The following is a 26,683-nucleotide window of genomic DNA, read 5'->3' as shown; positions in this document are numbered from 1 at the left end:
CTCGCCTCAACTCGCCTCGCCGCAGCCTGGGACATGGAAGGGCTCGCGGCCGGCCGTCCGGGCGCCCCCGAGGTCGAGGGGGCCACCGCGACGCCGCCCCCGCCGGCCGCCTCCCCGCCGGCCCTCACCCCCGCGCCCGCCGCCAACGAGGAGCGCCCGCCGCCTGTCCCCGAGCCGGGGGCTCCGGGCTGCTCGCGCTCCCGGCCCCCGCAGCTGCTGCCCGAGCGCGGCCTGGGCCGCCTGCGGGGCGGCTTCGAGGATGAGGACGAGGAGCTGGAGGAGGAGCTGGAGGAGGAAGAGGAGGAGGAGGAGGAAGAGTTGAGCCACTTCTCGCTGAGGCTGGAGGGGGGCCGGCCGGAGTCGGAGGATGAGGAGGAGGTACTTAGGAGGTGGCCTAGGGGGTCTCCGGGTGCGGGCCCGCGCTGCCCACCATCTGCCGCGGGGGCTCCCTGCTCCCTCCCTCTGCGCATCGGGTCGCCGGGAGCCGGCGACCAGGACACTGTCCGCGAGCTACGGCCCGCTTCTGCAGGGTGTTAGGATGGTGCCCCAGCCACGGAAGGGTTGTAAACGGGTGTTAGCGCCCACTTCACACAGCCAGCTTGCATCAGCGTATTCAACGTGAGCACCAGTGTCTGGAAGCCACACACCCCGCCCCTAAACACCCAAACCCACTGCCATCTGGGCGATCCCCACTCATAGCGACTCTAGTCAGGCGTTCAACACCAATACTGACAGCCCCATCCCGAGCCTGAGCTGGATGGTGGGTTTGAACTCACCACGGTGCTGTTAGCAGCCCCGCGTCTCCACAGCACCACTACAAGCTCCATTGCCTTCGAGTTGATTCCGACTCACACCCACTCAATAAAGGGTTTATAGGAGCTTACAGCCTCATCTTTCTGTCCCTGAGCAGTGAGTGGATTTGAATCACTTGCCTAGTCCTGAGCACTCCAGGGTCTCCCAAGTAATTCATAAAATAGGAAGCCCCCCCCCCCCACTTCCTGGCACTATACATTATATCCTTGCAAAGGAAATCTTTTTGAAACATGTTACTGTAACTTCCGCACGGTTGAGGGAAAATACTATGTTTGCCACGGGAGTACACTGTTTCCCTGTGGCGAATTGGCAACACATTGTTAATAATGACTTTGGTAATGATGGTTTAGTCTAAGTCTCTCTCCATTGTCTTTGCAGCGCCTGATTAACCTCTCTGAGCTGACCCCGTATATCTTGTGTTCCATCTGTAAAGGTTACTTAATAGATGCTACTACCATTACTGAGTGTCTTCATACCTGTAAGCATGCAGATCATTTTCTTGTATATATTTTCTATTTTAGAAATGCCTTGCAAGCATCCTAATGAAAATGTATGTTTTCCCACAGTTTGTAAAAGCTGCATTGTGAGACATTTTTACTATAGCAACAGATGTCCAAAATGCAACATAGTAGTACATCAGACACAGCCTCTTTATAACATAAGGTAAGAGGACTATCGATGGAACAAGTTTTAAGTATACTTTTTCTGAATGCTTGCAGTTCTGTAATTGGTAATAAATTCTTGGTCAATCTTAAAATTAGAAGACAGGGTGCTACTTATTATTTTAAGAAATATGCATTGAGCACTTACTATATACCAGGCACTGCACTATTTGCTGGTGACTTACTATTATGGTTAAAATTATTAACTTTTATTGGATTAGGTGGAGCTTTGTAAGCTTTTTTTAAAACGAGGTACAGACCTTTTTTCTTGCGTATTTTAACTTCATCACTCAAAATAATAAGGCCAGTTTAGACTTGTCATTTGTGTATTAAACTAGTACTTGAAGCAACTGATTTCCCTTTAGAAAACTCTGTCATGGGTTATTGTGATTTAATACTTTTCTATTGCTGAGCATCAAGTGGTAAGTTTGTGGTTAAGGGAAGAAAAAATCCAACAAGTAAATATATTTCATTAATTCAGCAAATGCTGTTACATTTTTACTACTTACACAGAATCTACAGATATGCAAAGATGTTTAAGAGACAGGCTCCGCCTTCAAGCTCACCTTGGCACAGGGGCAGGTGGGGTGAAGCATAATACAACACAAGTGGAACAGTTGAGTAAACGACAGTATTCAGGGACCATCCACAATTACTTGCTAATTTTTAATTACTTGAGGTTCTCTGGGGTGAGTTATATTGTAGACCTGAGTGCATCCGAAAAGTAACTAACCAGAGAAATGAAAAATCCATTCTTAAGAGAAGGCATCATTTATTACCCACAAAAGCATCATTTACTTTGCCCAAATGCGCTTTCTCAATTCTGAGGTATTCTCCATCCTTTCCTTTTACTAGGTTGGACCGACAGTTACAAGACATAGTGTACAAATTAGTGATCGATCTAGAGGAAAGTAAGTTTATTTTACTCATAGTTGTGAATCCCAGAATCTCTGCTGGTTCCAGTAGTTACATTTTAAGTGTAATTTAGTCTGTGTTTTGTCATTTTTTAGGAGAAAAAAAGCAAATGCATGATTTCTATAAAGAAAGAGGTCTAGAAGTGCCTAAACCTGGTAAGTTTGGGTGTCTGCCATAACATAGCTACAGATTAAAAATGCTAATTTGTTAAAAGAAACAAAACTGATTTGATAAGGTTTCCTTCCTTTTGGGGTTCTACCTGATGATTGCTAGTTATTGTATGATCAAGAAGAGAGGTTTTGAAGATTCTGTTCAGGTGGATTATTTAATGGTGTACAGGAATTAAAGAGAGAAAGCTCTATAACTAGATGACCTGAGTTTGATCTCAGCTCTACCATTTTACTAGCTGTGTGACTTTGGCAAATTAATATCTCTGATTCTGCTTTTACAGTGTAGGGGTAATGGTAGGTAATTATAACACTTCATAAACTTGGAAAGCTATATTGAGTAACATAAGCACTTATAACAGTGCCTTGCACATAGTAACTGCTCAAACATTAGTTTTTAAGATGATGGTGATATCTCAGTATGGAAGTCAAATTCTACCATTCTGGTCCTTTTCTTGATATGTGGGTGCCTTTAAATCCAGTTTGTCAGTTAAAAAAGGCAGTGGGTGGGGCAGTAGTAGTACCACTTATGTGGAGTCCCTGGGTGGTATGAAAGGTTTAGAGCTCAACTACTAGCTAAAAGGTTGGCAGTTTGATTCCACTCAGAGCTACTTCAGAATATAGGCCTGGCAATCGAATCTGCTTCTGAAAGTTCAGCTGTGAAAACCCTATGTGGCAGTTACCTTATGAAGTCAGCATCACAGTCACGTGCACCCTAGCATGGAAAACCAACCAAACTCACTGCCATCAAACTTATCGGGACATGTAGCAGCACTACAAGGCAGTAGAACTGCTCCTTAGGGTTTCCGAGAAAGTATGGAGCAGACAGCTTCATTCTTCTCCCTTCAGGAGGCTACTTGGTTTAAACCAGTTTCCCAAAGTGGGTGATACTTCTGGAATGATCCAAAGGGTCTGCAAAAACAGTGATCTACACGTTATCCTGGATTATGGGCCAAACAGTACACAAGTTTTTAATTGCCTTTTCATTGTTCTTACTCAACAGTTTTTTAAATCATTTAATTAGGGGCTCATACAACTCTTATGACAATCCATACATGCATCAGTTGTATAAAGCACATTTGTATATTCATTGCCCTCATCATTCTCAAAACATTTGCTCTCCATTCAACAATTTTTGTTCTTACTCTTTTTTGGCTCTGAAATAGCTGTTCCGCAACCAGTTCCTTCAAGCAAAGGAAAATCTAAGAAAGCCCTGGAATCAGTGTTTCGTATTCCACCTGAACTTGACATGTCTTTATTACTGGAGTTCATTGGGTGAGTACCCTAAAAACCACCTCTTAATCTTCAAATAAACCTGAATTATTCTTATGTCCCTAGAAAAAATAACTATGAAATATTTCAGACATAGCAAAAGGTATAAAAAGAAAAACAATGAGGTTTGCATGTATCAAACTATCATACTCAGTGTCATCGAATTGATTACAACTCATAGTGACCTTATATAACAGGAGAAATTCCCCTGTGGTTTTCTGAGACTGTAACTCCTGAAGGGAGAAGCAAACCTTGTCTTTCTCCTGAGGAATGGCTGGTACTGTCATACTGCTGACCTTGTGGTAAGCAGCCCAACATGTAACCACTGCACCATCAAGGCTCCTACATAACAAGCGCTAGTTTTAAAGGATACGTCTATAGTTCACAGAATAAAATGCCTTTTTGGAAAACATAGCTAGCCTAGTTTGTGTCACTGAAGACTACTTCTCGAGTATTTCTTCCTTATTACATCTGGGTCGTGTATATCATTCATTGAATATCTCACTTGTGGCATGCTATATTTATCTCTTTACCTTTTCATCTTGTGGCAGTACTAATACTATGAACTCATAAGAGACAGGAAGCTTTTTGAACACTGCTATGGAGCCCCAGAATTTACTAGGTAGTGGAATATGATGATAATGAAATTAAGATCTCTTTGGAGGAATGAAAAGAAACTTAAGTAATTCCAAAATTTAAATCAATAAGTAGATTTTAATTTTTTTTAAATAATGACCTTTTCTACTACTATGTAGTACCAAAACCACAAGCCCAAACTTTTTGCCATTGAGTCGAGGCCAACTTCTGAGAGTTCCATGCTTACTGCCTTGGTTGAAAAGTGGCGTGCTATTAATCAAGGTTAGAAAATACAGGACAGCTGCCACTATTAAGTGCCCTAGTGGCACAGTGATTCAGCAATTACCTGCTAACAGATTGGTGATTTGAACTCACCGCCCTCTCTTGGAAGAAGATGTGGCAGTTCACTTCCATATAGATTTATAGCCTCAAGAACTCCATGGAGCAGTTCTGCCCTGTCCTATAGGGTCTATGAATCGGGACTTGGGTGCCGCTCATTTACGTCATTCTCTGAGCAGAGCAGATACCCATATTTAAGCATGACTGACTTTACTAATGAGTGAGTTCACATCAATGCTCAAAGAGTTATGACCACTTCCCAGAGTTGTTACATTATGAACACTGTCTCTAGGAGATTGAAACAGTAAGGAGATCTGTATTTGTCTTAGTTCTACTGTTTTTAGCTTGGCAACCTTGAACAAATTACACATTTGTTTACTCTTAAGATACTTGTTTCTGCCCTGCTAAGTGTAGTGCTCAGATTTTAGTTTCAATATGTCATTCATGGTTTCTGATAGAACTTTCCATATTCTCACAGCTTCAGCTTCCCTCTTTGTAAAATAAGAAGATTGTGCCTGACATGTGTGATGGATATTCTGTCTCATAATGTTGTCCATTATCTCTTTCCAAATAACGTATGAGGTAGGGGGGACTTTCTAATGGCCAGGAGTTATTTTGAAGTCAGCCCTTGCCAGAGTTAAATCCCCAGTTTTCACAGGCTGCTGGGGTCCATAGGAAGCTCTTTTCATTGCAGGATGAGTGGAAGACGAGCTTCAACCTGATGTGGCAATTTCAGTCCAGCTCATTATTCTGCATAAACTGGAAATTAGGGGGGAAATGAAGCAGGTTGAACCAGTGGAGAGTAATTTTTCACCCACTGCCATATGAACTTAGTTCTCCTCCTTTAGTTGGATATCCCTATTTTGTGATTTTGTGATAGTTTCTTCTTTTTGTTCAATTTCCCCATGGAAAGTAGAAGATTATAAAAGAAGTAACTGCAGACAGGTAATATAGTATACAGAAAGAGCATAGACTTGGAAGAGTCTAACTGAAGGTATATATACTTTGAGAAGTAGCTTACCCTTTCTGATTATTAGCTTCTATTTTGCTAAAATGGAGATTATAATAGCAACTCACAGGATTATTGTAAGAATGAGCATATACTATTCCTAAGATGAGTAAATTATTACCAATATATAAGTATTGAAATCTTTCAGGATTATTCAAAACCAATGGTAAAAGTAGGCCATGGTGCTATAGTATATACACAATTATCTGCATATGAAAGAGAATAGTTTCACATGAAATACGGCTGCCAAAAGTTGAATGCAATCTTCAGCTCAATATTTAGTGAACTGAGGAAGCAACACCCCACTATTCTGTTTTTGTCTGACTAAGGTATTGTACCTTATTCTGAGTATAACATTTTATGAGCATACTGGTAAACAGATATATTTAGAGCAATAAAAGTCAGAAAACCATGTCGTCATAAGTGGTAATGGAAGGAACAAAACATCTTTAGTCTGGAAAAGAAAGAAATCATAAGCCCCTCAAATTAACATCAACTCTTTAAAGGATTATCACATAAAAGAAAGATTGTATTTAATTGACATTGTATCAAAATGCAAAAATAATACTAGTAGCTATAAGTTACAAAGAAACATTTGATTCAGTGTAGGCAAGTAATTTCTAACAAAAGTTGACCATAATGGGATGGGTTGACTTGCTTTCTCTCTAGGTATTCAGGCAGAAATTATATACCCATTTGTCATGTATTCTATAAAGATGATGCTGATATTAATGAGTGTTCTATAGCTAATTTGAATATTTATAGTATTACAACATGAATATTCCATTAACAAAGTGGTAGGAAAGAAAGCTTAAGGGCTTTGGTATTGAGCACAGCTGTTTCGATCCCATTGTTACCATTCAGTAACCTTAAGCAAGTTATTCAACTTATCTGAGCCTCATTTCCCTCATCTGTAGAATGCCTAATTTGCAGTCTGTTGTAGACTAAGGTGAAATGAAAAACATGCAAAATCTATGAACATCTAATATGCCTAGTATATAGTAGATTATAATAGCCCACCTTTTTTAATCATAATATCCTTATAAGAAATCTTACCTTATAAAGGAACTCTTTTAAAGGTTACTATAAGGGAAAATATGTTGATTATGATGTTTTTAAGAAGACACATTTTAAACTGGAAAAATAAAAAGAGGAGAATCTAAATATTAATATACTTTTGAATTCCTGAAATTCTTGAAACCCACTGTCATCGAGTTAATTCTGACTCATAGTGACTGTCCACGACAGAGGCAAACTGCTCTTCAGTGTTTCTGAGGTTGTAAATCTTTACAGGAGTAGACACCTTCATCTTATGGTTAGTGGATTTGAACTGTCAACCTTGCCAGTAACAGCCTAGTGCTTAGCCCAGAGTGCCACTGGGAGTCCTAAATATTGAAAACTAAGTAAAATATTTTAGGGAGTTGCCTTAGTCTTACCACTAGGTGGCAGAAATGACAATTTTAGTTCATAAGGAATTTTATGTCAGTACCTGAAAATTTTCAAATAAATCAATATTCTTCAGATCTTTATATTATTTCCCCATTACATAATTGAACATAATTAAAAATATTAAATATGGATTAATTTTCTTCTCATTTTTCAGTGCTAATGAAGGCACGGGACATTTCAAGGTATTTTTGATTTTCATTTTTATTCATTTTACAAAAGGATTGTATAACACAAATGTTGAGTCAGATTAACAATCATAAGGAGAATGTCTTCAACTACAATAAAGACTATTATGTGCATAGAAGTTATTGAATTAAGAATTGAACTTAATAACATTCTCTTGTAATAGGTTTATAAGGAAGGAGATTTATTAAATAAAGGTTTATTATTAACTCAGAACAGTGAAGAAAAGACATGAGAAACTTAAAGCTCTAAAAGTCAAATGCTGTTAATTTGGTGATAAATGTTTCAAAGCATTTTTATCTAATCCCCATTTAGAGTTAATAAGAGCTTAAAAATTCTGTTTGCATGTAATATTTTTGGCTCAGGGAAACCTGCCTAATTTGTTATTTCTATAACTTACTGAGATTTTAGAGGTCAGAATGAACTTTGTAACAAACTTAAATTCAGAATTGTCTGAAAGTCACAGCTGCCTTTGTGCAGTGTGGCGACTATAGGATGAGCCACTCAGGAAAGGGTGACTTTTTAAGGGGGAATCAGGCTATTTCACAGCTACTTGAGATTGGAAATATGTGGTATAAGGAGTTCAGTAGCTGATCTTTCAGATTTTCAGTGGCTTTGTCCAAGTGCATGCTAAAAATTGGGTGAATTTTATTTGGGTATACTGTTTTTTGTTTTAGAAATAACACCGGTTTACAGATATGAATTAAAGCAGAGAGAAAGATAGATACTTCTTTGGATGAAGTATGTTATAGAGCCCCCCAGATATCAGTATGATAAAAGGAAAGCAATGTTAAGTCTCTGGTTTTTGAACCCTTAAAGTGTAAAACATCAAACTAATGGGAGAAAAAAGACTTTCTGTTTCCAAAAAGATTTTCAGTCTTGGAAACTCACAGGGGCAGTTCTACCCTGTGCTACAGTGTTGTTAGGAGTTGGAATTGACTCCCTGGCAGCGAATTTGGGAGTTTGTTGGTGACAGACCTTAGGAACCCTCCATAGTCTTATGGTGGGTGGGAAAGTGACAGGTACATTTCTGTCTGGTATAGCTAGCTACTGAGTCATAGGCTCCTAAAACCAAAGTGCTTGACATGATTGGAAGTGCGCCTCAGAAATATCTCCCAAAATCTTCTTCAGACCAACAAACAGATTGGTTTAATTGGTAAATGATGTTTACTCTGAGCATTGTGCTCTCTTTGTAAAACTATAAGGGATGACACTGACAATGGCATCTCAAAGGATTAAACAAAAAACTTAGTGAGCAGTGGGTGTTTGTGAGTGGAGGAAGAATAACTCAGAAAAGGAGAGTGAAAATAGTCATACAACTTGCAGTTAATCAGTGTCACTGAATTGTATGTGTAGAACCTCTTGAATTACCATGTTGTGTTGAATTATGTTTTTCTATATATATTCTTGACAGCAACAAAAGAAAAAAATGATTAAGATATAAGAAATAAGGAATGAATCCTAATGCATGCAACCATATGAGTGAACTTTGAAAACCCAATGCTAAGTGAAATAAGTCAGAAACAAAGGGGTAGATATTAAATGATCCCACTTCTCTGAAATGTCTAGGCTAGGCAAATGCTAGCACCGACACTAAATTCGTGGTTACCTGAGGCTAGAGGGAACAACCAGGAAATACTGCTTATCAATACTGAGCGTCTGTTTGGGGTGATGAGTAGTAATGGTGGTTGTGCATGGTGAATGTGATATGGATTTTGGGGGCGGTTTTTTTGGAGTTGTGCATTAAGATGGTTAAAGTGTCAAATTTTGTTATATTTTTGCTAGAATAATTTTTTAACCGTTTTATTGGCCCTTCTACATAACATGTCATTCAGTAGTTCAGTCATATCAAGAAGAGTTGTACAATCATTAACCACAATTTTAGAACATTTTTTTCTTGTGCTCATTATGATTTTTGTAATTAAAAAAAATTATGGCAAAACCATACACAACACCCCTACCTGTGAGGACATGGTGTGGTCCAGACACTTCCTCCTCATTGATGGAGCCGGTGAACCCTCCTGGAAGAGCTTGGCTGGGACTGGGGTGGGGGTGGGTGAGCGTGGGCAGCCAGACTGCTGACCCCAGAGCCCCAGCAGGAAAGCCTGGCCTTGCCCACATGTGGGCTCCCCTGAGTGGTGGCAGGGGCCACCTCTCAGTGTAATGTCACAGACAGTCCACCAGGGGACTTTCACCATCCTTACCTGTACCTGACAGGGTCAGAACCTTCCTGGGCACCTGACACAGGCAATGGTTCCTCATGCTGTGATGTCCCTTGAGGGGACAGGGCTTTGCCACTGTCCCTCTGTCTCCTGCCCAGGGGTGGAGGCAAGGCTATGGTCTGGCGGAGGTGTCAAGGGCACCCCAGCCTGCACTCTGTACCTGGTAGGACACTGAGAGCAGGCCTGAGGACCAAACAACCAGTGTGTGGGTGCTGGCCCGTGTGCCCATGCCCGAGAGCTCAGCCTGTCTGGTTGTAGCCCCATTTGTAACCAAAACAGATGCTCCCAGCTGTTAAAAAAAGATAGACAAAAACATTTTCACAATAATTTTAAAAGTGTATATAAGAACCAAGAATGTCATCGTGAAAGGCAGCAGAACTTTTAGATTAAAAGCATTGAAAGGGACATGATAACTAAATGCAAAGTATGGTTTTTATGATCCTGAGTTGAAATAGAACAGTTTATAAGTTCTTATTAGAACAACTGGAGAAATTTAAATAATGACATATATAGTCGCTAATTTTAATTAATGTTAAATTTCCTGAATACTTATATAAATTGATAATTACATATGTGGTAGTTATGTAGGAGATTGCACTTTTTCTGAGATCCCTGCTTATGTATTTAGGCAAAAAATATATCAGTGTCTAGTAATGACTCTCAAATGTCAAAAGGTTAGAAGTGAGGACTGAAAGAAAAATAATTTTTTATCAAATATATAGTCAGTGTTCAAGCTTTTATTTGTCATAATTGGTAAGTCTGAACTTGAGTCCTTTTTTTCCCATTGTAACTGAGCTAGTTGTAGTTTTTTACAGATTAGCGTTTGCTGTTGCATCACCTGTGGTGTAATTTAACATGTTCTATCTTCTGTTTTTCCCACAAACTGGTAGTTAAGCCTGAGTGGTGGTGAGATTCAGGTTTGATTTGGGAGGAGCCAGACCATTTCCTACGTGGTGGTGGTTTATTCTATCAACGTTGCTGTCAAGTAGACTCTGACTTTACATGCAGCACAAAGTGGTGCTGCCTACAGCATTCTCTAGCATTTGCCTCAGACTGTACAAGAGACTGCCGCACCTTTCTCCATGTAGCAGAGCAGCTCATGGATTCAAACTGTTAGCTTCTTAGCTAGACTTTATCATGACTCCTTTCACCAGAAAACACATTGTAAGGTTAGCAGCCATGGGTGCGCAATGTTAAAATCCATCAATAAACTGGGGCGTGGAAAGTGTTGCTTGAAACATCACTTCATCTCTTTAGCTGCTTAGTGGTGTGCTCATAGAAAAGTCAGGATAAATGTTTCCGTTTCCCCTTGATGGACCACTTCAGTGAGGTAGTTCACTAGCATACTCCAGTTGCAGCCAATTAGGTTTTCGTTGCTGTTTTGATTTAGTTTATTGTGAACTCATGGGTTTGAAGATATTTGTAGTTTAATCAGTGTGTTATTATCATTGTTCAATTTACTCTCATAGTTTTTTTGGTTTTTTAAATTCATTTTATTAGGGGCACCTATAGCTCGTATCACATTCCATCCATTCATCCATCCATTGTGTCAGGCACATTTGTACATATGTTGCCACCATCTTTTTCGAAATATTGTCTTTCTACTTGAGCCCTTGGTATCAGCCCCTCATTTTTTTCTCTCCCCACCACTCCCTCCCAAAGCCTTGATAATTTATAAATTTATTATTATTTTTTCATGTCTTTTTAAAAATTAATAAATATTTTTATTGGGGCTCATACAACTCATCACAATCCATACATACATCAATTGAGCAAAGCACCCTTATACATTTGTTGCCCTCGTCATTCTTTTTTTTTTCTTTTTTTACATTTTATTAGGGACTCACACAACTCTTACCACAATCCATACATATACATACATTAATTGTATAAAGCACATCCATACATTCCCCGCCCCAATCATTCCCAAAGCATTCGCTCTCCACTTAAGCCCTTTGCATCAGGTCCTCTTTTTTTTTTTTGCTCCCCACTCCCAATGTGCCCTTGGTAATTTATACATCGTTATTTTGTCATATCTTGCCCTATCCAGAGTCTCCCTCCCCCGCCTTCTCTGCCGTCTTTATCCCAGTGAGGAGGTCACACGTGGACCCCTGTAATCAGTTCCCCCTTTCCAACACACTTGCCCTCCGCTCTCCCAGTATCGCCCCTCACACCCCTGGTCCTGAAGGTATCATCCACCCTGGATTCCCTGTGCCTCCAGTCCCCATATGCACCAGTGTACAACCTCTGCCCTATCCAGCCCTGCAAGGTAGAATTCGGATCATGGTAGTTGTGGGGAGGATATTTTTTCATGTCTTACACCTTCCGATGTCTCCCTTCACCCACTTTTCTGTTGTCCATCCCCCAGGGAGGGGGTTATATGTAGATCATTGTGATCAGTTCTCCCTTTTTCCCCCACTTTCCCCTTACCCTCCTGGTATGGCTCCTCTCATTATTGGACCTGCCTCATGATAATTCTATGCACTAAATACCTGCATTATCTATATTTTTCCATTAGAAAGACAAAGGTTTAGCAGTACTCACCCCAACACTTGTAGCTAGAACATGCAGAAGTGGAGTGTGAACTCAAGCAGCCTGTCTCCAGCAAAGTATCATGTACTTAACACCTAGGCTGTTTGCTATGTGTAGGACTACAGGATAGCTCTATATGATCAGGAAAGGGCTTAAGAAACCAAACTACATATTAGTAAGCTGAGTGCTATTATCCGGGGGAAATTGGTACCCTTTATGGACTCTGCTTTGTCAGTGTTATTAGTTGCTGTTAAGTCAGTTGTCTCTGCTAGTGCTAGAAAACATTGCTCAAGTTTTCCTAAAAGGTAGTCTTTGTTTAGGATGCAAAAAAAGACTTGTTTTAGGGTACAGTCTCAAATATAATTTAAGAAAATTTATTTTTTGTTTTAATTTTTACTAAATCATTTTATTGGGAACTCTTACAGCTCTTATCACAATCCATACATCCATCCATTATGTCAAGCACATTTTTACTGTGTTGCCATCATTCTCAAAACATCTGCTTTCTACTTGAGCTCTTGGTATCAGTTCCTCGTTTTTCCCTCCTTCCATCCTCCCTCCCTCTATTAAGTCTTTCAAAGAGACAAAGACAATACTAGGACAAAGACATCATCTGGATGAGGGAGGCCATTAGTACAAGGTCATAATGGCATTCAGGGATTCTCTGTCAGGATGATAGTTAAATAAAGCATGGAACAAAGGAAACTCACATTGATTCATTAATTAGTGGCAGATCAATACATGACAGTTACAGGTAGACCTGTAGTATCTGAACCAGGACTGTGTTTGGGACAAATACATTGTTAGATAAAACTTAGAAGATTGGACCGATGCAATCAGGACACAACTTGACTCATGATTATGTGACCCCCAGTACTGTCCATCAAGGACACAACCAGGCATGCCCTAAGGCAGCCCCTCCCTGGGTTAAACAGGGGCTGGAGAAAATGTACTTTCCAGTGCATTCTATGTGGGGTCTCAAAGGATTTTAGGTTTCCACAGTCATCCATAGCCTCCTACAAATGGGGTGCTCAGAATTTAAGCTGTAGGCTACCTTTTAATTACCCTAATGGCCTCCAATTTTCATTTGTATTAGATATTAGTATCTTAAATTGCCACTGGGAAAGAGTGGCTGGATAAGCACTAATGTTTTATTTAAACTGAGTTTGTTGCCAAAACCAGGTTGTTTTAGGTATCTAATATTGTATGTTCTTTTTTTTGTTTGTTTGTTTTTGTTTTTCTCTCTGTTTTACAAGTGTAAATTCATTGCTTGGGTTGAATAAGTAATTTTTATTCTGAGCTTTGTTTTGGTTGCGGTACTAAAATAAATCATATTTGTGTTTATAAAGATATATTGATATATTTCTCAAAGAAAGGAAGTTAATTCAAATTTCATAGTAAATTTTCTTTCATAAGCCTCCCTGCATTATCTTTTTTTTGCATTATCTCTTTAAATAGTTTTATTTCATGGCATTATCTTTGCTATACTACTTGACATATAATTTGTGCATTTAAATTATATATTTAATCTGAAAATAGTTTTATCTATTAATTTTGTAGCCACTGGAAAAGAAGTTTGTCCGAGTTTCAGGAGAAGCAACTATTGGGCATGTAGAAAAATTCCTCAGAAGAAAAATGGGTCTTGATCCTGCATGTCAGGTACAGTACATAGATGGAAAAGGTCAGCTAGAGGTGTAAGATTCCCCTTACCATGTTGACAAAATAACTGGGGGAGCTCACGCTGCAACGCTTGTCTTCCGATACTGTAGACATTGTAAATAGAATTGAGTTCTGGCACAGGTTATTTTAACCCCCGGCTCTGACTTCTTGGCTACTTTTCACTGCCACTGATGGCTAGTGAGTCAAAGAAAAGTTTGAGTTTTGAGAAGTAATAAGGAGCGTCAATGGCCACAAGTTCCGGTTCTTTCTCTTTTGATGAGAAAAGTTGGAGTAAAAGATTATTTGTCTACTTCTCTTTAGGAGCATACTTGCCTTATTGTTGGACTTGTTCACATGTAACAAGCAAGCTCAAAGATCTAGAAAAGGGAAATTATTTCTGTCTTTATATAGAATCTTTTTCTTTTCTTTTTTAATCATTTTATTGGGACTCTTAAACTCTTGTTACAAGCCATACATCAATTGTATCCGACATATTCGTACATAGATTCCATCGTTCTTTTCTAGACAGTTACTTTCCATTGAGCCCTTGGGATCAGCTCCTCTTTTTTTCCCCTCCCTCTCCCCGCCCCCAATCCATTTTTCTTTAAGGATTGAAAAAGATCTGCTATTCAGATATATATCTTGTTGCTCTAAGACAAACCTCAAACTTCATAATTCTGGTTCTGAGGACCCAGTGAGAAATGACTCATTTATATATATGTACTTTTTCATTGGTTAAATTTAAAATGGGTTGTTATTCTCCATCACTGTAAAATTTCTTAGGATAACATAATGCCATGTTTGCTTTGATTAAGTAATGTTTAAAAATAAGGAAAAAAAGAAACAGCAGTCTTGGGGTAGGGGGTGGGGTTAAATAATGGGAAAAAATTTAATGATGAAAATTAAAAAAAAAAATAATGAACATTTGTAGTTTTTTTTTTAGTACCAACATATATTGGTGCTAATTATATATTAGATATGAGAGGGTTCAAAGGTTCGTGGATAAATTGAATTAAAAGATCATAGAATTCTTCTAGGAACATTTGGAAGCCGCCTTGTATATATTAAATTCAATGAAATTGACTTCTTGGTGGACTTGAGATAATGCTTGTACTTCATGGCAACTGAAAATTAATCTATTTTGTTAGGCATAGCATGTCATTTTGGAATATGTGTATGTGTTGTACCTGTACACATACATTTCAGAGCCACGTAAATAATGAATTTGCCTATAATGTGCATAGCACATACAGAAACCTAATGCTCAGGGGGTTGTGTAGTTTGAGAGAACCATGCTGTTTGTATGAGACTGTGATACTTAAGGATAGTCTTAGTCTTTTGGTTAGAAAGAGATTACTGTTTAGGGAGACCTAGACAAAGAATTGTGAGCAATCCCTTAACCTTAACCGTCTGCCATTGTTTAGAATAACTAAAAAGTAGTACTCAGGAGGACCCCCTTTAGGTTATAGACTACTTTCCCCTGTGACTAGATATGAGGGGACACCAAAATGTTTCTGGGAAAACCATTATTTTTGGATAGCATTTTCCCCACGAACTCTTTAAAACCACCTTCTATTGATCAGAACACTAATAATTTACATTTACAACTCTCACTTTGTTTGTAAGCTAGTTTTATTGTGTAATAATACAGGGTTTCTTTATTCCTTATATCAGAATCCCAAGGTGTCGAGCATTTTGAAGTGGAATTTATCTCAACTTTCCATTTTCTTGTGTCGTTGCCTTCTCTGTCATTGCTCTGAGTCAGTAGCCCTCCTCCGATCAGCTGCTTGAGGAGCCCTGGTAGATTATTTGTTGGACTGCTAACGGAAACTGAAAGCAGCTCTGCTGGAGAAAGTGAGGCTTTCTACTCCCATAAAAATGTGCAATCTCAGAAACCCACAGGGGCAGTTCTAGTATGTCCTATGGGGTTGTTATGAATCGGAATCAATTAGATGGTAACTGAATTTCCAGGCACCTTTCGTTTTGGAATGCATGCTTTGAGGAGTCACATAGCTGTTGTACATTAACTCACGTTAATACAAAAAACAACTGTTGACCATGAGCCGGCAAACAGCACAGTAAGATTCGTTAAGTTTTAGGCCAGTCTCAGGATGCCTTGGTTGACTAACAAGATAACAGGGCCTAGTTTTTAATCACCAACAGGTATATAAGAAGACTCAGCATTATCTGGCCCTTTTTAGGTGACATCTGCACCCAACTTGCCTGTGTTTGAGCAATGTAGCAAGTTATATAAATTTTGTAGAGACTACATTCATAAAGTACCTTTGGCTAACTGCATTTTGCAACGGGGATTTTTCTAACTACAATAAGGAAAATAATTTGGGTTACCCATTCCTCTCCAAAATTCACTGCCATCAACTTGATTCCAACTCATAGTGGCATAGTTGGGATATATGTCGAACTGCTAACTAACTCCAAGGTAAGTAGTTCGAAACCACCAGCCACTCTGCAGGAGAAAGATGAGAGTTTCTACTCCTGTAAAGAGTTACAGTCTCTAGCTTTGCGCAGTGGCAATATCGTAGCCAGTGAGGTTTATCCGAGGCGCGATTATTAAAAAAAAAAAAAAGAGTTACAGTCTCAGAAACTCACAGGGGCAGCTCTGCTCTATGAAATGATGTATCCCTACCATTCATTTATTTATCACTCATTGAGCATCTGTATTCTTGGCCTAAAGAGTACAAAAATGAAACAAAATTTGTTCTGTCAGAGGACTCCCAATTTTTATAGGGAAAATAAATGACAGACATGGTGGGTACAAAAACAGAGAGAGCATAAGAATGAATGCTCTGGGGGAGTCAAGGGACATTTGTAGATAGGAATTTGCCAAATGGACAACAGGAAAAAAGAACTTGCTGGCAAGGGAAAGAGTAAGTGTGAACAAAGTAGAATATACTAGTGTGGTTTATAAAGCACATTCAGTGAAGAAGTCTTTCTTGGAAGCTCTACTGTGATCTTGCTTTTTGAAAGATAAAATTTTCCTTCCTTCATAAGACCACCATCACAGTCTGGTTCCTGCTGTGAGATCTGGAAATAGCATAGTGTGCCCTCAACTGGGACTGACACTGTAGTTGCAACAATAGTCTCAACTGGCATGGTGCGGGGTGGTTTCAGTGGTTCAAGCCTAAGGGTAGCCAGCACTGGAAACGATGCTATGGATTCAGATAATATGAAGAAAGAAGCAGCAGGACTTTGTAACTGATTCCATGTGAGGAGAAAGGAATCGGGCTCTATTCTAGATTAGAAGATGGAGAGGTTTCGCCCTAAGTAGGAGCCCAGGTGAAGCAGAGCCAGAATGGTTTCAGCTGCTAACTGAAAGGTCGGCATTTCAAACCTACCATGACAAAATCTCCATGACAAAATTCTACTCTGTCCTTAAAGGGTCACTATGAGTCAGAATCAACTTGATGGCTGTGGGTTTGTTTTGGATTACTAAATAAAAACATTAGGAACTTCAGGTAATTAAGTGATTGATATTTGTAAGATTTTGAAGACCTGGCCCCATTTTAAGTGCGTGAGAGGGAGTGCTTTGTGTGAGAGGTTTGCATTTCTACCTTAATAAGTAAGTGCACTGGAATTGTAAAAAATATACGACAATCACATTCTTCCTGGAGAATATTATTTAGAAGTGGTATATCTCAGTGCTTTGGCATTTCTAAAGAGCTGAAAAGACCTTATGATTGTTTCATTCATGAAGAATTCCTTCAGTGTGAGCTTTAAGGGAGTTTAATGCTTTGACTGGTGTGGCGTTGTTAGAGAATAAAAGCTTCCCCATTGGATTTTTTTTTAAGGCATGCATGCATGCCTTTTTTTTTTTTTTCAAGAAAGAGAAGTTTATTAAGGAACTAGACAACTAGCAAAAGTAAAAGCAAACCCGGGTTTGGGCTACAGCATGGCCACGCAGGGTCCAACACTGCAGCCGGCATGCATGCCTTTTAAAAAAACATTTTATCACAAAGCTTTCTTTTAAATCTACCTTCCTGTGCCTTGTATGTTGGGTATATTGAATGGAATTTAACTTGTCAGAGAGTCAAGGAAATGGTATCCCTTACACTCTGCTGTTGTACTGCTGTGTCCTCTAACTTGAATTCTCTTTCCACTTTGCCTTTCTTCATGATATTTTTTCAAAACCTCTTGAGAATTATAACCTAGAAATAATTGTGCTAATTTTCCTTCTTTTTTTTTCAGATGAGCTTTGAAGCAGAAGTAATATGACTTCTGTGTTTTCCTATAGGTAGATATCATATGTGGTGATCACCTGTTGGAGCAGTATCAAACTCTAAGAGAAATCCGACGTGCAATAGGTGATGCAGCAATGCAGGTAGGTCTCGGGCCTTTGCCTGACAGGCACCTTAGGCAACAAAAGGGAAAAGTTGCATCACATCATGATTTTAAAATAAATATTTCACATTTCCTTAAATTATCTGGACTATATATAAGTATTTCTAAGATACTAATATTTATCGAGTGATTACTGTCTGCCAGCCCTGTGTTAAGTGGTTTATATGGATTGCTTGCCTAGGGCTGGGGCAAGTGACTGTTACTGGGTATGGGTTTTCCTTTTGAGAAGATGAAAACGTTCTAAGCACTGATTATGGTGATGATAACAGAATTTTGGAAATACTAAAAAATAAATAATTGAATTCTATTCCTTAAATGGGTGGTTGTATGGGATTTGAATTATATCTCAATAAGGTTGTCATAAAAAATAAATAAAGAGCCTAATCTTTGTTGGAAAAAATTAAAACAGTGGTTGCTTTCAGTGGTGGGGACAAGTATTGACTAGGTAGAAGCAAATGGGAATTCTGGGGCCGGGTGATGGGAGTGTTCTATCTTGATAAGGTGTTTGTATTTAAGCAGATATATTCATTTGTTAAAGCTCATGCATTTCATTATATGTAGATTAAGAGTACGTTTCAGATTTCATGCTGATAGTTCATCATCTCTATAACTAGCCCAGTTTCTAATGCAAACCAATTTGGAAGGCTAGGAGTATAACCATTATAACCGTCATTGTGTATAAGTCACTGTGAAAATTATTTTCATAATTTTTTCTGATACTTAAACTTTTTTTTTTAATCTCAGTTTTTATCACTTTGGTAAAACTTGTCTAATTGAATATTCATTGGATATGTTGCTCCAAGGCTAATAGTCTCTCTGACCTGTGAGACTATAGGTTATAATAACTATCAATTTTTATAGTAGCAAAGGTAATTGGCAGTAAAATAATTAAGTGCTTTCAGTTTTTAAAGATCCTGTCATGATTTTTTATGTGTCTTTTAAAAACAAGGAAAGAGGTTGTTGGTAAAATTATTGGTGTCTGCACTAAAGTGTGAAATGTTCTGCAGTACAGGCCACCTAGACAGAATGAGATGAGTGAAGTGGGTTAGAATTTAGTGAAGAAAGAGTCTTCGAACTGTTTAGCAGAGAATCCAGGACAGATGATCCCTTCCAGACCAGTTCTGAGAGTGGTGATACTGGGAGGGTGGGGTGGAAAGGAGGAACCATTTACAGGGATCTACATATAACTTCCTCCCTGGGGGATGGGCAACAGAAAAATGGGTGAAGGAAGATGTCAGACAGTGTAAGATATGACAAAATAATAATTTATAAATTATCAAGGGTTCATGAGGGAAGGGGGGGCTAAAAATGAAGAGCTGATGCCAAGGGCTTAAGTGATGCGCAAATGTTTTGAGAATGTTGAGGGTAAGGAATGTGCAGATGTGCTTTACACAATTGATGTGTGTATGCATTGTGATAAGAGTTGTATGGGGCTGGGCGGGGCGCGGTGAAAAAAAAAAAAGAGTTGTATGAGCCCCCAATAAAATGACTTAAAAAAAACTGTTTAGATTGGAAAGTGAACCAAAAACCAGGTTAATTGAGGAACAACACATTTATAATCAAAATTGCTTGGAGCTAACCGAAAGACAATAATAATGAGCATTTCTTGAGCTCTTACTATGTGACACATACTATATTCTAGGTGAATTTGAACATGTATAAGCCTCAATAACCTTAAGAGTGAAAAACCGCCTTGATCCCCTTTTTTTCTTTAAATTTTTTTTCTTTTTCAAACTAAGGCTTACAGAAAAATTGCAAAAATAGTACAGAGAGTTCCTGTATAGATGTCACCCAGCATGCCCTTATATGCCACACATCCTGTGTTGTCAGAATGCAGTTATCAAATGTAAGAACTTAGTGTTGCTATATATTACTAACTAAACAACAGGCCTTTTTAGGATTTCACCAGTTTGCTCCATAGTAGCCCTTTTCCGAGCTGACTTGAGGACACTTTAATAACAACTCTGGACAGATTCTGAGAAGACGCCAAGTTCTGGAGCTAAGGTAGTCCACAGTGCAAACACAGCCCTTGTTGATAACCTAAGTTTCACGAAATATCCTTTCTACATGAATAATTGTCCAAGACCAGGCAGACATTATAGGCTATGGCAAGAACTTGACATTTTAATTGAGTGAAATGGGATGCATATGAATTATAATATTTCCAAAGAATATTTAAAATATGACGGACTGCCAGAAGAACTATCAAATCTGTCTTAGAGAAAGTATAATGGTGCCAGAACATTCCTTAGAAAAGAGGATGATGAGACTTTGTGTCATATGCTTTGGACATATTATTGGGAGGGACCATCATGCTTGGTAAAGTAAAAACCAAACTCAAACTTGTCATCGAGTTGATGCAATTCATAGTGACACTGGGATAGGATGGAGCTGCTTCTTGTGAGTTTACTGTAAAGCAGTGGTTCTCAACCTTCCTCACGCTGCGACCCTTTAATACAGTTCCTCGTGTTGTGGGAACCCCCAACCATACAATTATTTTTTGCTACTTCATAACTCTCATTTTGCTACTGTTATGAATTGGGCAACCCCTGTGAAAGGGTTGTTCGGGGCCCCCCCCCCAAAGGGGTCGTGACCCACAGGTTGGGAACCACTGCTGTCAAGGGTTAGCAAAAAGGATGAAGACCCTAAGGAGATGCTTTGACACCGTGCCCACCACTATGGGTTCAAACACGACGGTTGAGAGGATGGCAGTGTCTCGTTCTGTGAGTCCAAGCTGACTCGGCAGATCCCAACAACACAGGTGAGAAGCTGAAGTGACAGGATCTGACCCACTGACTGCTTACAATTAAGAATATTACAAATTGAAAGAGAGAAAATAAATATACACACACTGCAGTGGGTTAAGTATTGGGTTGCTAACCAAAAAGGTGTGTAGTTCGAATCCACTAGCTGCTCTGATAGAGGAAAATGAGATAGCTTGCTTCCTTAAAAATTTATAGCCACACACACACAAAACAATTATAACCTCTGAAACCCTATGGAACCATTCTATACTGTCATATCCTATAGAGTTGCTATGAGTCAGAATCATCCAAACGGCAGTGGATTTTGGAGTAGAATACACACAAATAATTTACATAGTCATAAGCATTATTTAAAATAAATAGACATTGAGATATAAACTTATACGTAATCTCATTTCATAAAATGTGATTTTATATATGCTTTGAACTGATTCTGAGACCTTGGAACAGTTTGTAATCTGTTTTCAGTTTTTTATATCTCTGCATGTCAATATACCGTCTTAGAAGTATTTTTCCTTTTGGAAACATTTCAAAATTTAACTTGTAAAACAATTTGTATGTTTGTACAAAGGTTAATGCAATCTTTCTATTTGTGTTATAATAAATTAACTAATTTTGATTAGGTCAGTCTAGAACAGATATGGCCCATAGGCTAAACATGGTATGAGATAATACTTTGCTGGGTTTATTCTAGGTTTCAAATATTTTTCATTTAAATTCTCGTTGATTTACCACTAGTTGCCAACATTCCATATTGGCTCATATCCTTACCTCATGTATTCACTTACTATATATTAAGCATTTGGATTCTAGAATCTGGCAAGCTTCCTCTGGAGTTGCCAAGAACAGAAGCCAGATTGCAGTGAGTTGAGTAGTGAATGAGAAATGAGGAAGTGGAGCCATGGAAAAAACTTTTTTAAAAAAAGAGAAAAAACAGGAACAGCTAAAGCTGGATTAGAAATGCTAGGCTCCCTTCCCGTGTAGTCTAAGTCAAAACCATTGCCTATGGCAACTTTTCCAAATTTGCCTTCCGTGTTAGCTAGTTTTCCAGTCCATATGAGATAAGAATAAAAAACCATTCCTTAAAGAGGTGAACTGCTTGCAAGATGCAACCTTCAAAAGAGCACAGAGAATTAAAACCTGACACCAAGAGAGGAAACCGAAACTCACAAAACCAGATTAGAGGGTTCAAATACAAAGCATCTGGAGACATTTAGTAGTAAGTTGTCCTATAATCCCTGAGAATGGCACTGTGATAGCATGTAGTCACTATAATTACTATTCTTAATTATGTGCTGAGTCATCAAGGAAAGGCTAAATTGTATTGAACAATCTTTACAGAGAAAAGAAATAAATGATGTATTATAAACTTTCATTAAATAGTCAAAAGTTTCAAATTGTCATCACTTAGAACAGTAGTGAGTGGCATTTGCGTGGAAATGAATACGAGTGGTACCCCAAAAAACCCAATTTTTTTCCAAAACTATGTATTTAAATTTTTTTACAAAACAACCTTATTACCATCAAAGTACTCTCCATTAAACTTAATACATTCATCAAATCTGCAATTAACATTCTTGGAAATATTTTTCAAACTCATCTGTTTGGGTGGCTGGCAGCACCTCCCTTGTTTTTTTTCTTCACCTTTTCTATGTCATCAAATCGCTGTCCTTTCATGTTCTTGTTCATTCCCAGAAACAAAAAGAAGTTTCATGAAGGGATGGCAGGTGAGTCAGGTGTGTGGGCCAAGAGAGGCATACTGTTTTTTGCCAAAAACTGGGGCACAGAGATAGCTGCCTGAGCAGGTACATTGTTGTGGTGGCAATACCTGTGCCCCGTCTACCCCAAAGCAGGACTTTTTTGTTGCACACTGTTAGGCAATCTTTTCAGAACTTCTAAATAGAAAGCCTGATTAACAGTCTGACCTGGTGGAACAAACTCCAAATACATTAGCCTCCTCATATAAAAAAAACATGAGCATCATCATGATCTTTTATTTTCGCTCAACGAGGTTTTTCTTGGGAGGTGGGGGGTGAGGTGACAATGGTTTCTTCCACTGGCTTGATTGATGTTTGCTTTGGGGGTTAGAAGAATAGCACTCTGTCTCCAGTAGTGATTTGTAAAAAAAAAAAAGTCTGGGTCACTTTGGAGCTGTAAGTACAGCATGTTTCCACTGGACACTCTTTCCTGGCCAGTGAAAACCCGAGACACAAAGTTTACAGGGACCCTTTCCATTCCAAAACCTTCTATTATATTTGCTGAACCAAACTCCAGATTACTTCCCCATCTCTTCAGTGGTCCGTCCTATGTCATCAAGCACAGGGTACAAATTTTGTCAACATTTTCTCCCTTTTGGCAAGTTGACAGATGTCTAGAATGAGGTTTGTCATCAATTGACATTTTACCTTTTGAAACCAGAAAAAACACTCATACACTTGGGTTATTCCCCTAGTGTTGTCCTTGTAAAGTGTGTTCAGCGCACAGCATTTTCTGGGACATTTTTCCCGAGCAGGAAACAAAATTTCATAGCTGCACACTGTTCTCTTAAATCGGCCATCACAAACAACAAGGTTCGAGTGAAACTTTTTATGAAAAAATTCCGTGACCAGAGAGAACCTTCCCAGGTGACACCACTGGGTGCGCTAACTCAGAGTAGGTTGCATAATGTTCCCCTAGCGGGGAAAAATGCGTACTGTGAAAGCTCTGCTGGGTGGAGCTTTGTTCTGTTTTTTTTTTGGGGGGGGGGCGTGGTACCCTCTTATATTTAATTTTTTGTGGATCCCTGATACTTTATGATAATTGAGTCTTCTTCAGGAGAATCCCGTGTCTTGGTAGTCTGTTACGAAAGTAGTCTGAAGAAGTGAAGGTGTCTTTCTTAGTTTTTATGGAGAACTGTCTAATCATAAATTACCCTGGCAAATATGGTAGTTTCAGAACTGATTCCTGAGAATCAATTAAAAAGATACATTGACAAGGAACACGTTTGGTGATGAAATGTGTAAATAAGTAAGTATACTTATTTCAGAATCTTTATTTAAGTAAAATTTCCCTTCAGCATGGAGCTATAAAAATGTAACTAGTTTTAACTTGATCCTTTACTAATTGTTTTTCAAATAACTGAAAAATACTTTTTTTTTTTTTTTGCCTCCTCAGGATGGTCTACTTGTCCTTCATTATGGTCTTGTGGTTTCTCCTCTGAAAATAACCTGAAAATTCTAGAAGTATTTTGAGGAGGGAAACAAAGTGAAGAGGCTTCTTCTATAGAACTGCATCTCACCAAAGATTTTTATGAAATATGTATTGCTACCACTTTGTGCTGTTTGAGTTAGAGTTTACCTATTTTCAGCACCAAGAACAATAGCATTTATAAATACAACTTAGACTTTGGAATGCACTATTTTACTACAGACTGTATATAAAAAAATATCCATAGCTCAGGGGTAAAATTTTACACATTGCATTTTAAAATTATATTTGATTTAAGAAATTTGGCATTGATTTTTGCTTCCTTTTCTCTGAGGCAGATCAGTTACTGTGTTCTTCATTGAGCCATAGCCCTTTCAAGTTGGTGACTGGGATTCTGCTCTCAGGGATGGTATCACTGGTCAGTCATCCTTTGGAAAGAAGTATGCTCTGGAGCTGGATATGCTAAACCCTCTTTAACTCCAGGATATGATTTCAGACAAGATCGAAACTATTTGCCAATTTTGCATTTTTTCTATCTTAGTTTCAACTTAAAAAAAATGCCAGCAACACTACTAAATGACTGTTACTGAATTCTACGATGAATGAATTAGCATCTTGTGTGAAGAGAATGTCTCCCTTTTTTTTTTTTTGAGGTCTCCCTTAAGAAGACATATGCACCATATTAGAAGTTTTCAGTGTAGTAGGGCTTCTTTAAGATTCCCTACACCAAGGTGACTCTGCTCTATGTCAGTGTGGTCACCACATTTTGAGTACACAATATGGTGTGGATCCCTTGTAATGGCACAGATTCTTCAAGTAGTAAATGATAGATGAATCTGAAAAGTATACAGACTATGTTCTTGTTCATTTTAATAATTTTCCCCCAGTGGCGTATAGAAGAAGGATGTTTGTGAGCCCCCTCTCTTGCATGCAAATATTTATTGTAAACATTATTTTGCCTAAAGTAATTTTGATGGGTTTCTTTTATGCTTTCTAAAAGAAATATTTTGTAGGCCCTATTTCACAACAAAATTTTCAATGGTTATGAAACTGGACAAGAATTGGCAACTGTTTTATAAATTTGTTAATTGTGTATAAATCTGTTCTAACAGATAAAATTATTTTAACCTAGTTTGAAATACTAGTTTTTACTATTAGTTTGTATACAAATAACTAAAATTATTTAAAAGTCAGTTGTCTGCAGAACTTCCAGCCAAAACGGCGTTTTTGTTGTACTATGCTATGCCTCTACATCAAAGATCTGAGAAAAGGAGTTCTGGAACCCTGAGCATCAAGTAAAGGGATGAAGAATTAGATTGAATACTGATTGGAAGAAGAAACTGAATGAAAACAACAAGAAAAGATGGAACAGAAGAACATTGCTAGCTGTCCCAGAACAGCAAGGCCATCTTGAGCAATCCTAGGTGAGGAACACAGAAGCAACTTCAATGCATGTCTAATAGGACATAGATGATTGACAGTGTAGAAATATCTGAAGTCGAATAAGGTCCTAATAGGTGGCTGCAGCCAACAGGAAGCATCCAGGAGCCCTTGTCCAGTGACCAGAGAAGCAGGTTCTCTCTACTCAATGCTCCTGGCGCTAAGCTGCATACAACCCCTCATTCCTGTAGTGCCAACTGCCAGGAACCAAGGTATGACTCTTCTAAGCCCCCAAGTTTTCTTCCTACCTAACCCCAATTACTACTCCTCCACTTCTTTTCTGTCCACCAACCCAGCCAAACTTCCTCTCCTTGCCCAAGAGACACCACACACAAACTTGCACTAGACTGACATTCACCTCCCCCTCTCCCTTTACTGTGTGGAAGGAGACAAAACTATCCTCACCAACCAGCCCCATCTAACATACTACATCACCAAATGCCACTGTGTAGCATCACTGAATCAGTGACAAAGAGCAACCAATGCTTGTCCAAGCCATCCTTAACCACCTGCAGTATCAGTGAAACATGTCCACATACCCTGCCACTGTCCCATACCTGTATATTGAAGCTAGACTGTATGTTTGGATGCATCACAAACATTTAAAAATCAGGACACAGAAAATAAACATATGAGGGTAAGTAAAAAGTATGTATCTCTACAAAATCTTAAAACTTTATTATAAAACTATGAAGCTATTCTTGACATATTCTCCATCTAAGGGTGAAAAAATTTTAAGGCAGTGTTTCCAACTTTTCCAGAGAATTCTGTCCTTTCAGTGTACACCACGTCAAAGCATGGTTGGGCATCCTCAAGGCGCTCAAATTGTATTCTTTTGATAATATCTTTGAGCTTGGGGAACGGAAACACATCTGCAGGGGCATCTTCAGGGCTGCAGGATGGAGGGTAAGGCTCCTCCAGTGCAGGTACGTAGGACCACCACTGCTCCCCTCGGAGAATGAGCCAGGCATTGTGGTAGTGGAGAAAAGGTTCTCATCACGCTGATCTGTTCTTAATGCAGTTTTCATTTTTCCTAAAAGTTCCTAATAAGGCTTTATGATTGCCCTATGTCCTATAAGAAAATCTATTAAGAATTCTCCCTTTAGAATTAAAAAAAATTTTTTTTTTCAAAAAA

General features: G+C 38.7%; 1 protein-coding gene and 1 pseudogene across 2 annotated transcripts; both read left to right on the top strand.

Annotated features, from left to right (window-relative positions):
- Positions 1 to 26,683, top strand: PCGF6 (polycomb group ring finger 6). Of its 2 annotated transcripts, none has more exons than XM_075533548.1 (10): positions 1 to 378; positions 1,192 to 1,291; positions 1,380 to 1,476; positions 2,331 to 2,386; positions 2,486 to 2,545; positions 3,724 to 3,832; positions 7,357 to 7,384; positions 13,700 to 13,798; positions 18,055 to 18,137; positions 24,076 to 26,683. In XM_075533548.1, exons 1-9 carry the CDS (start codon positions 34 to 36, stop codon positions 18,097 to 18,099), a joined length of 939 nt encoding a protein of 312 aa, XP_075389663.1. In that variant the 5' UTR covers positions 1 to 33; the 3' UTR covers positions 18,100 to 18,137; positions 24,076 to 26,683. The 2 variants fall into 2 exon arrangements, with proteins under 2 accessions (XP_075389663.1, XP_075389662.1); XM_075533547.1 differs by having other exon boundaries at positions 18,051 to 18,137.
- LOC142429973 (U4 spliceosomal RNA) lies at positions 16,316 to 16,372 on the top strand (annotated as a pseudogene).

This window comes from Tenrec ecaudatus, chromosome 16 (assembly GCF_050624435.1).
Source record: "Tenrec ecaudatus isolate mTenEca1 chromosome 16, mTenEca1.hap1, whole genome shotgun sequence".
NCBI lineage: Eukaryota > Metazoa > Chordata > Mammalia > Afrosoricida > Tenrecidae > Tenrec > Tenrec ecaudatus.
Note: the sequence above shows the minus strand (reverse complement) of the source record. Positions and strands in the feature narration are given on the sequence as shown.

Coding starts and splice junctions, on each gene's coding strand:
- PCGF6 (XM_075533547.1), top strand. CDS start 34: ATGGAAGGGCTCGCGGCCGGCCGTCCGGGCGCCCCCGAGGTCGAGGGG. Junction 3,833..7,356: donor TTATTACTGGAGTTCATTGG/GTGAGTACCCTA, acceptor CTCATTTTTCAG/TGCTAATGAAGGCACGGGAC. Junction 18,138..24,075: donor TAGGTGATGCAGCAATGCAG/GTAGGTCTCGGG, acceptor TTGCCTCCTCAG/GATGGTCTACTTGTCCTTCA.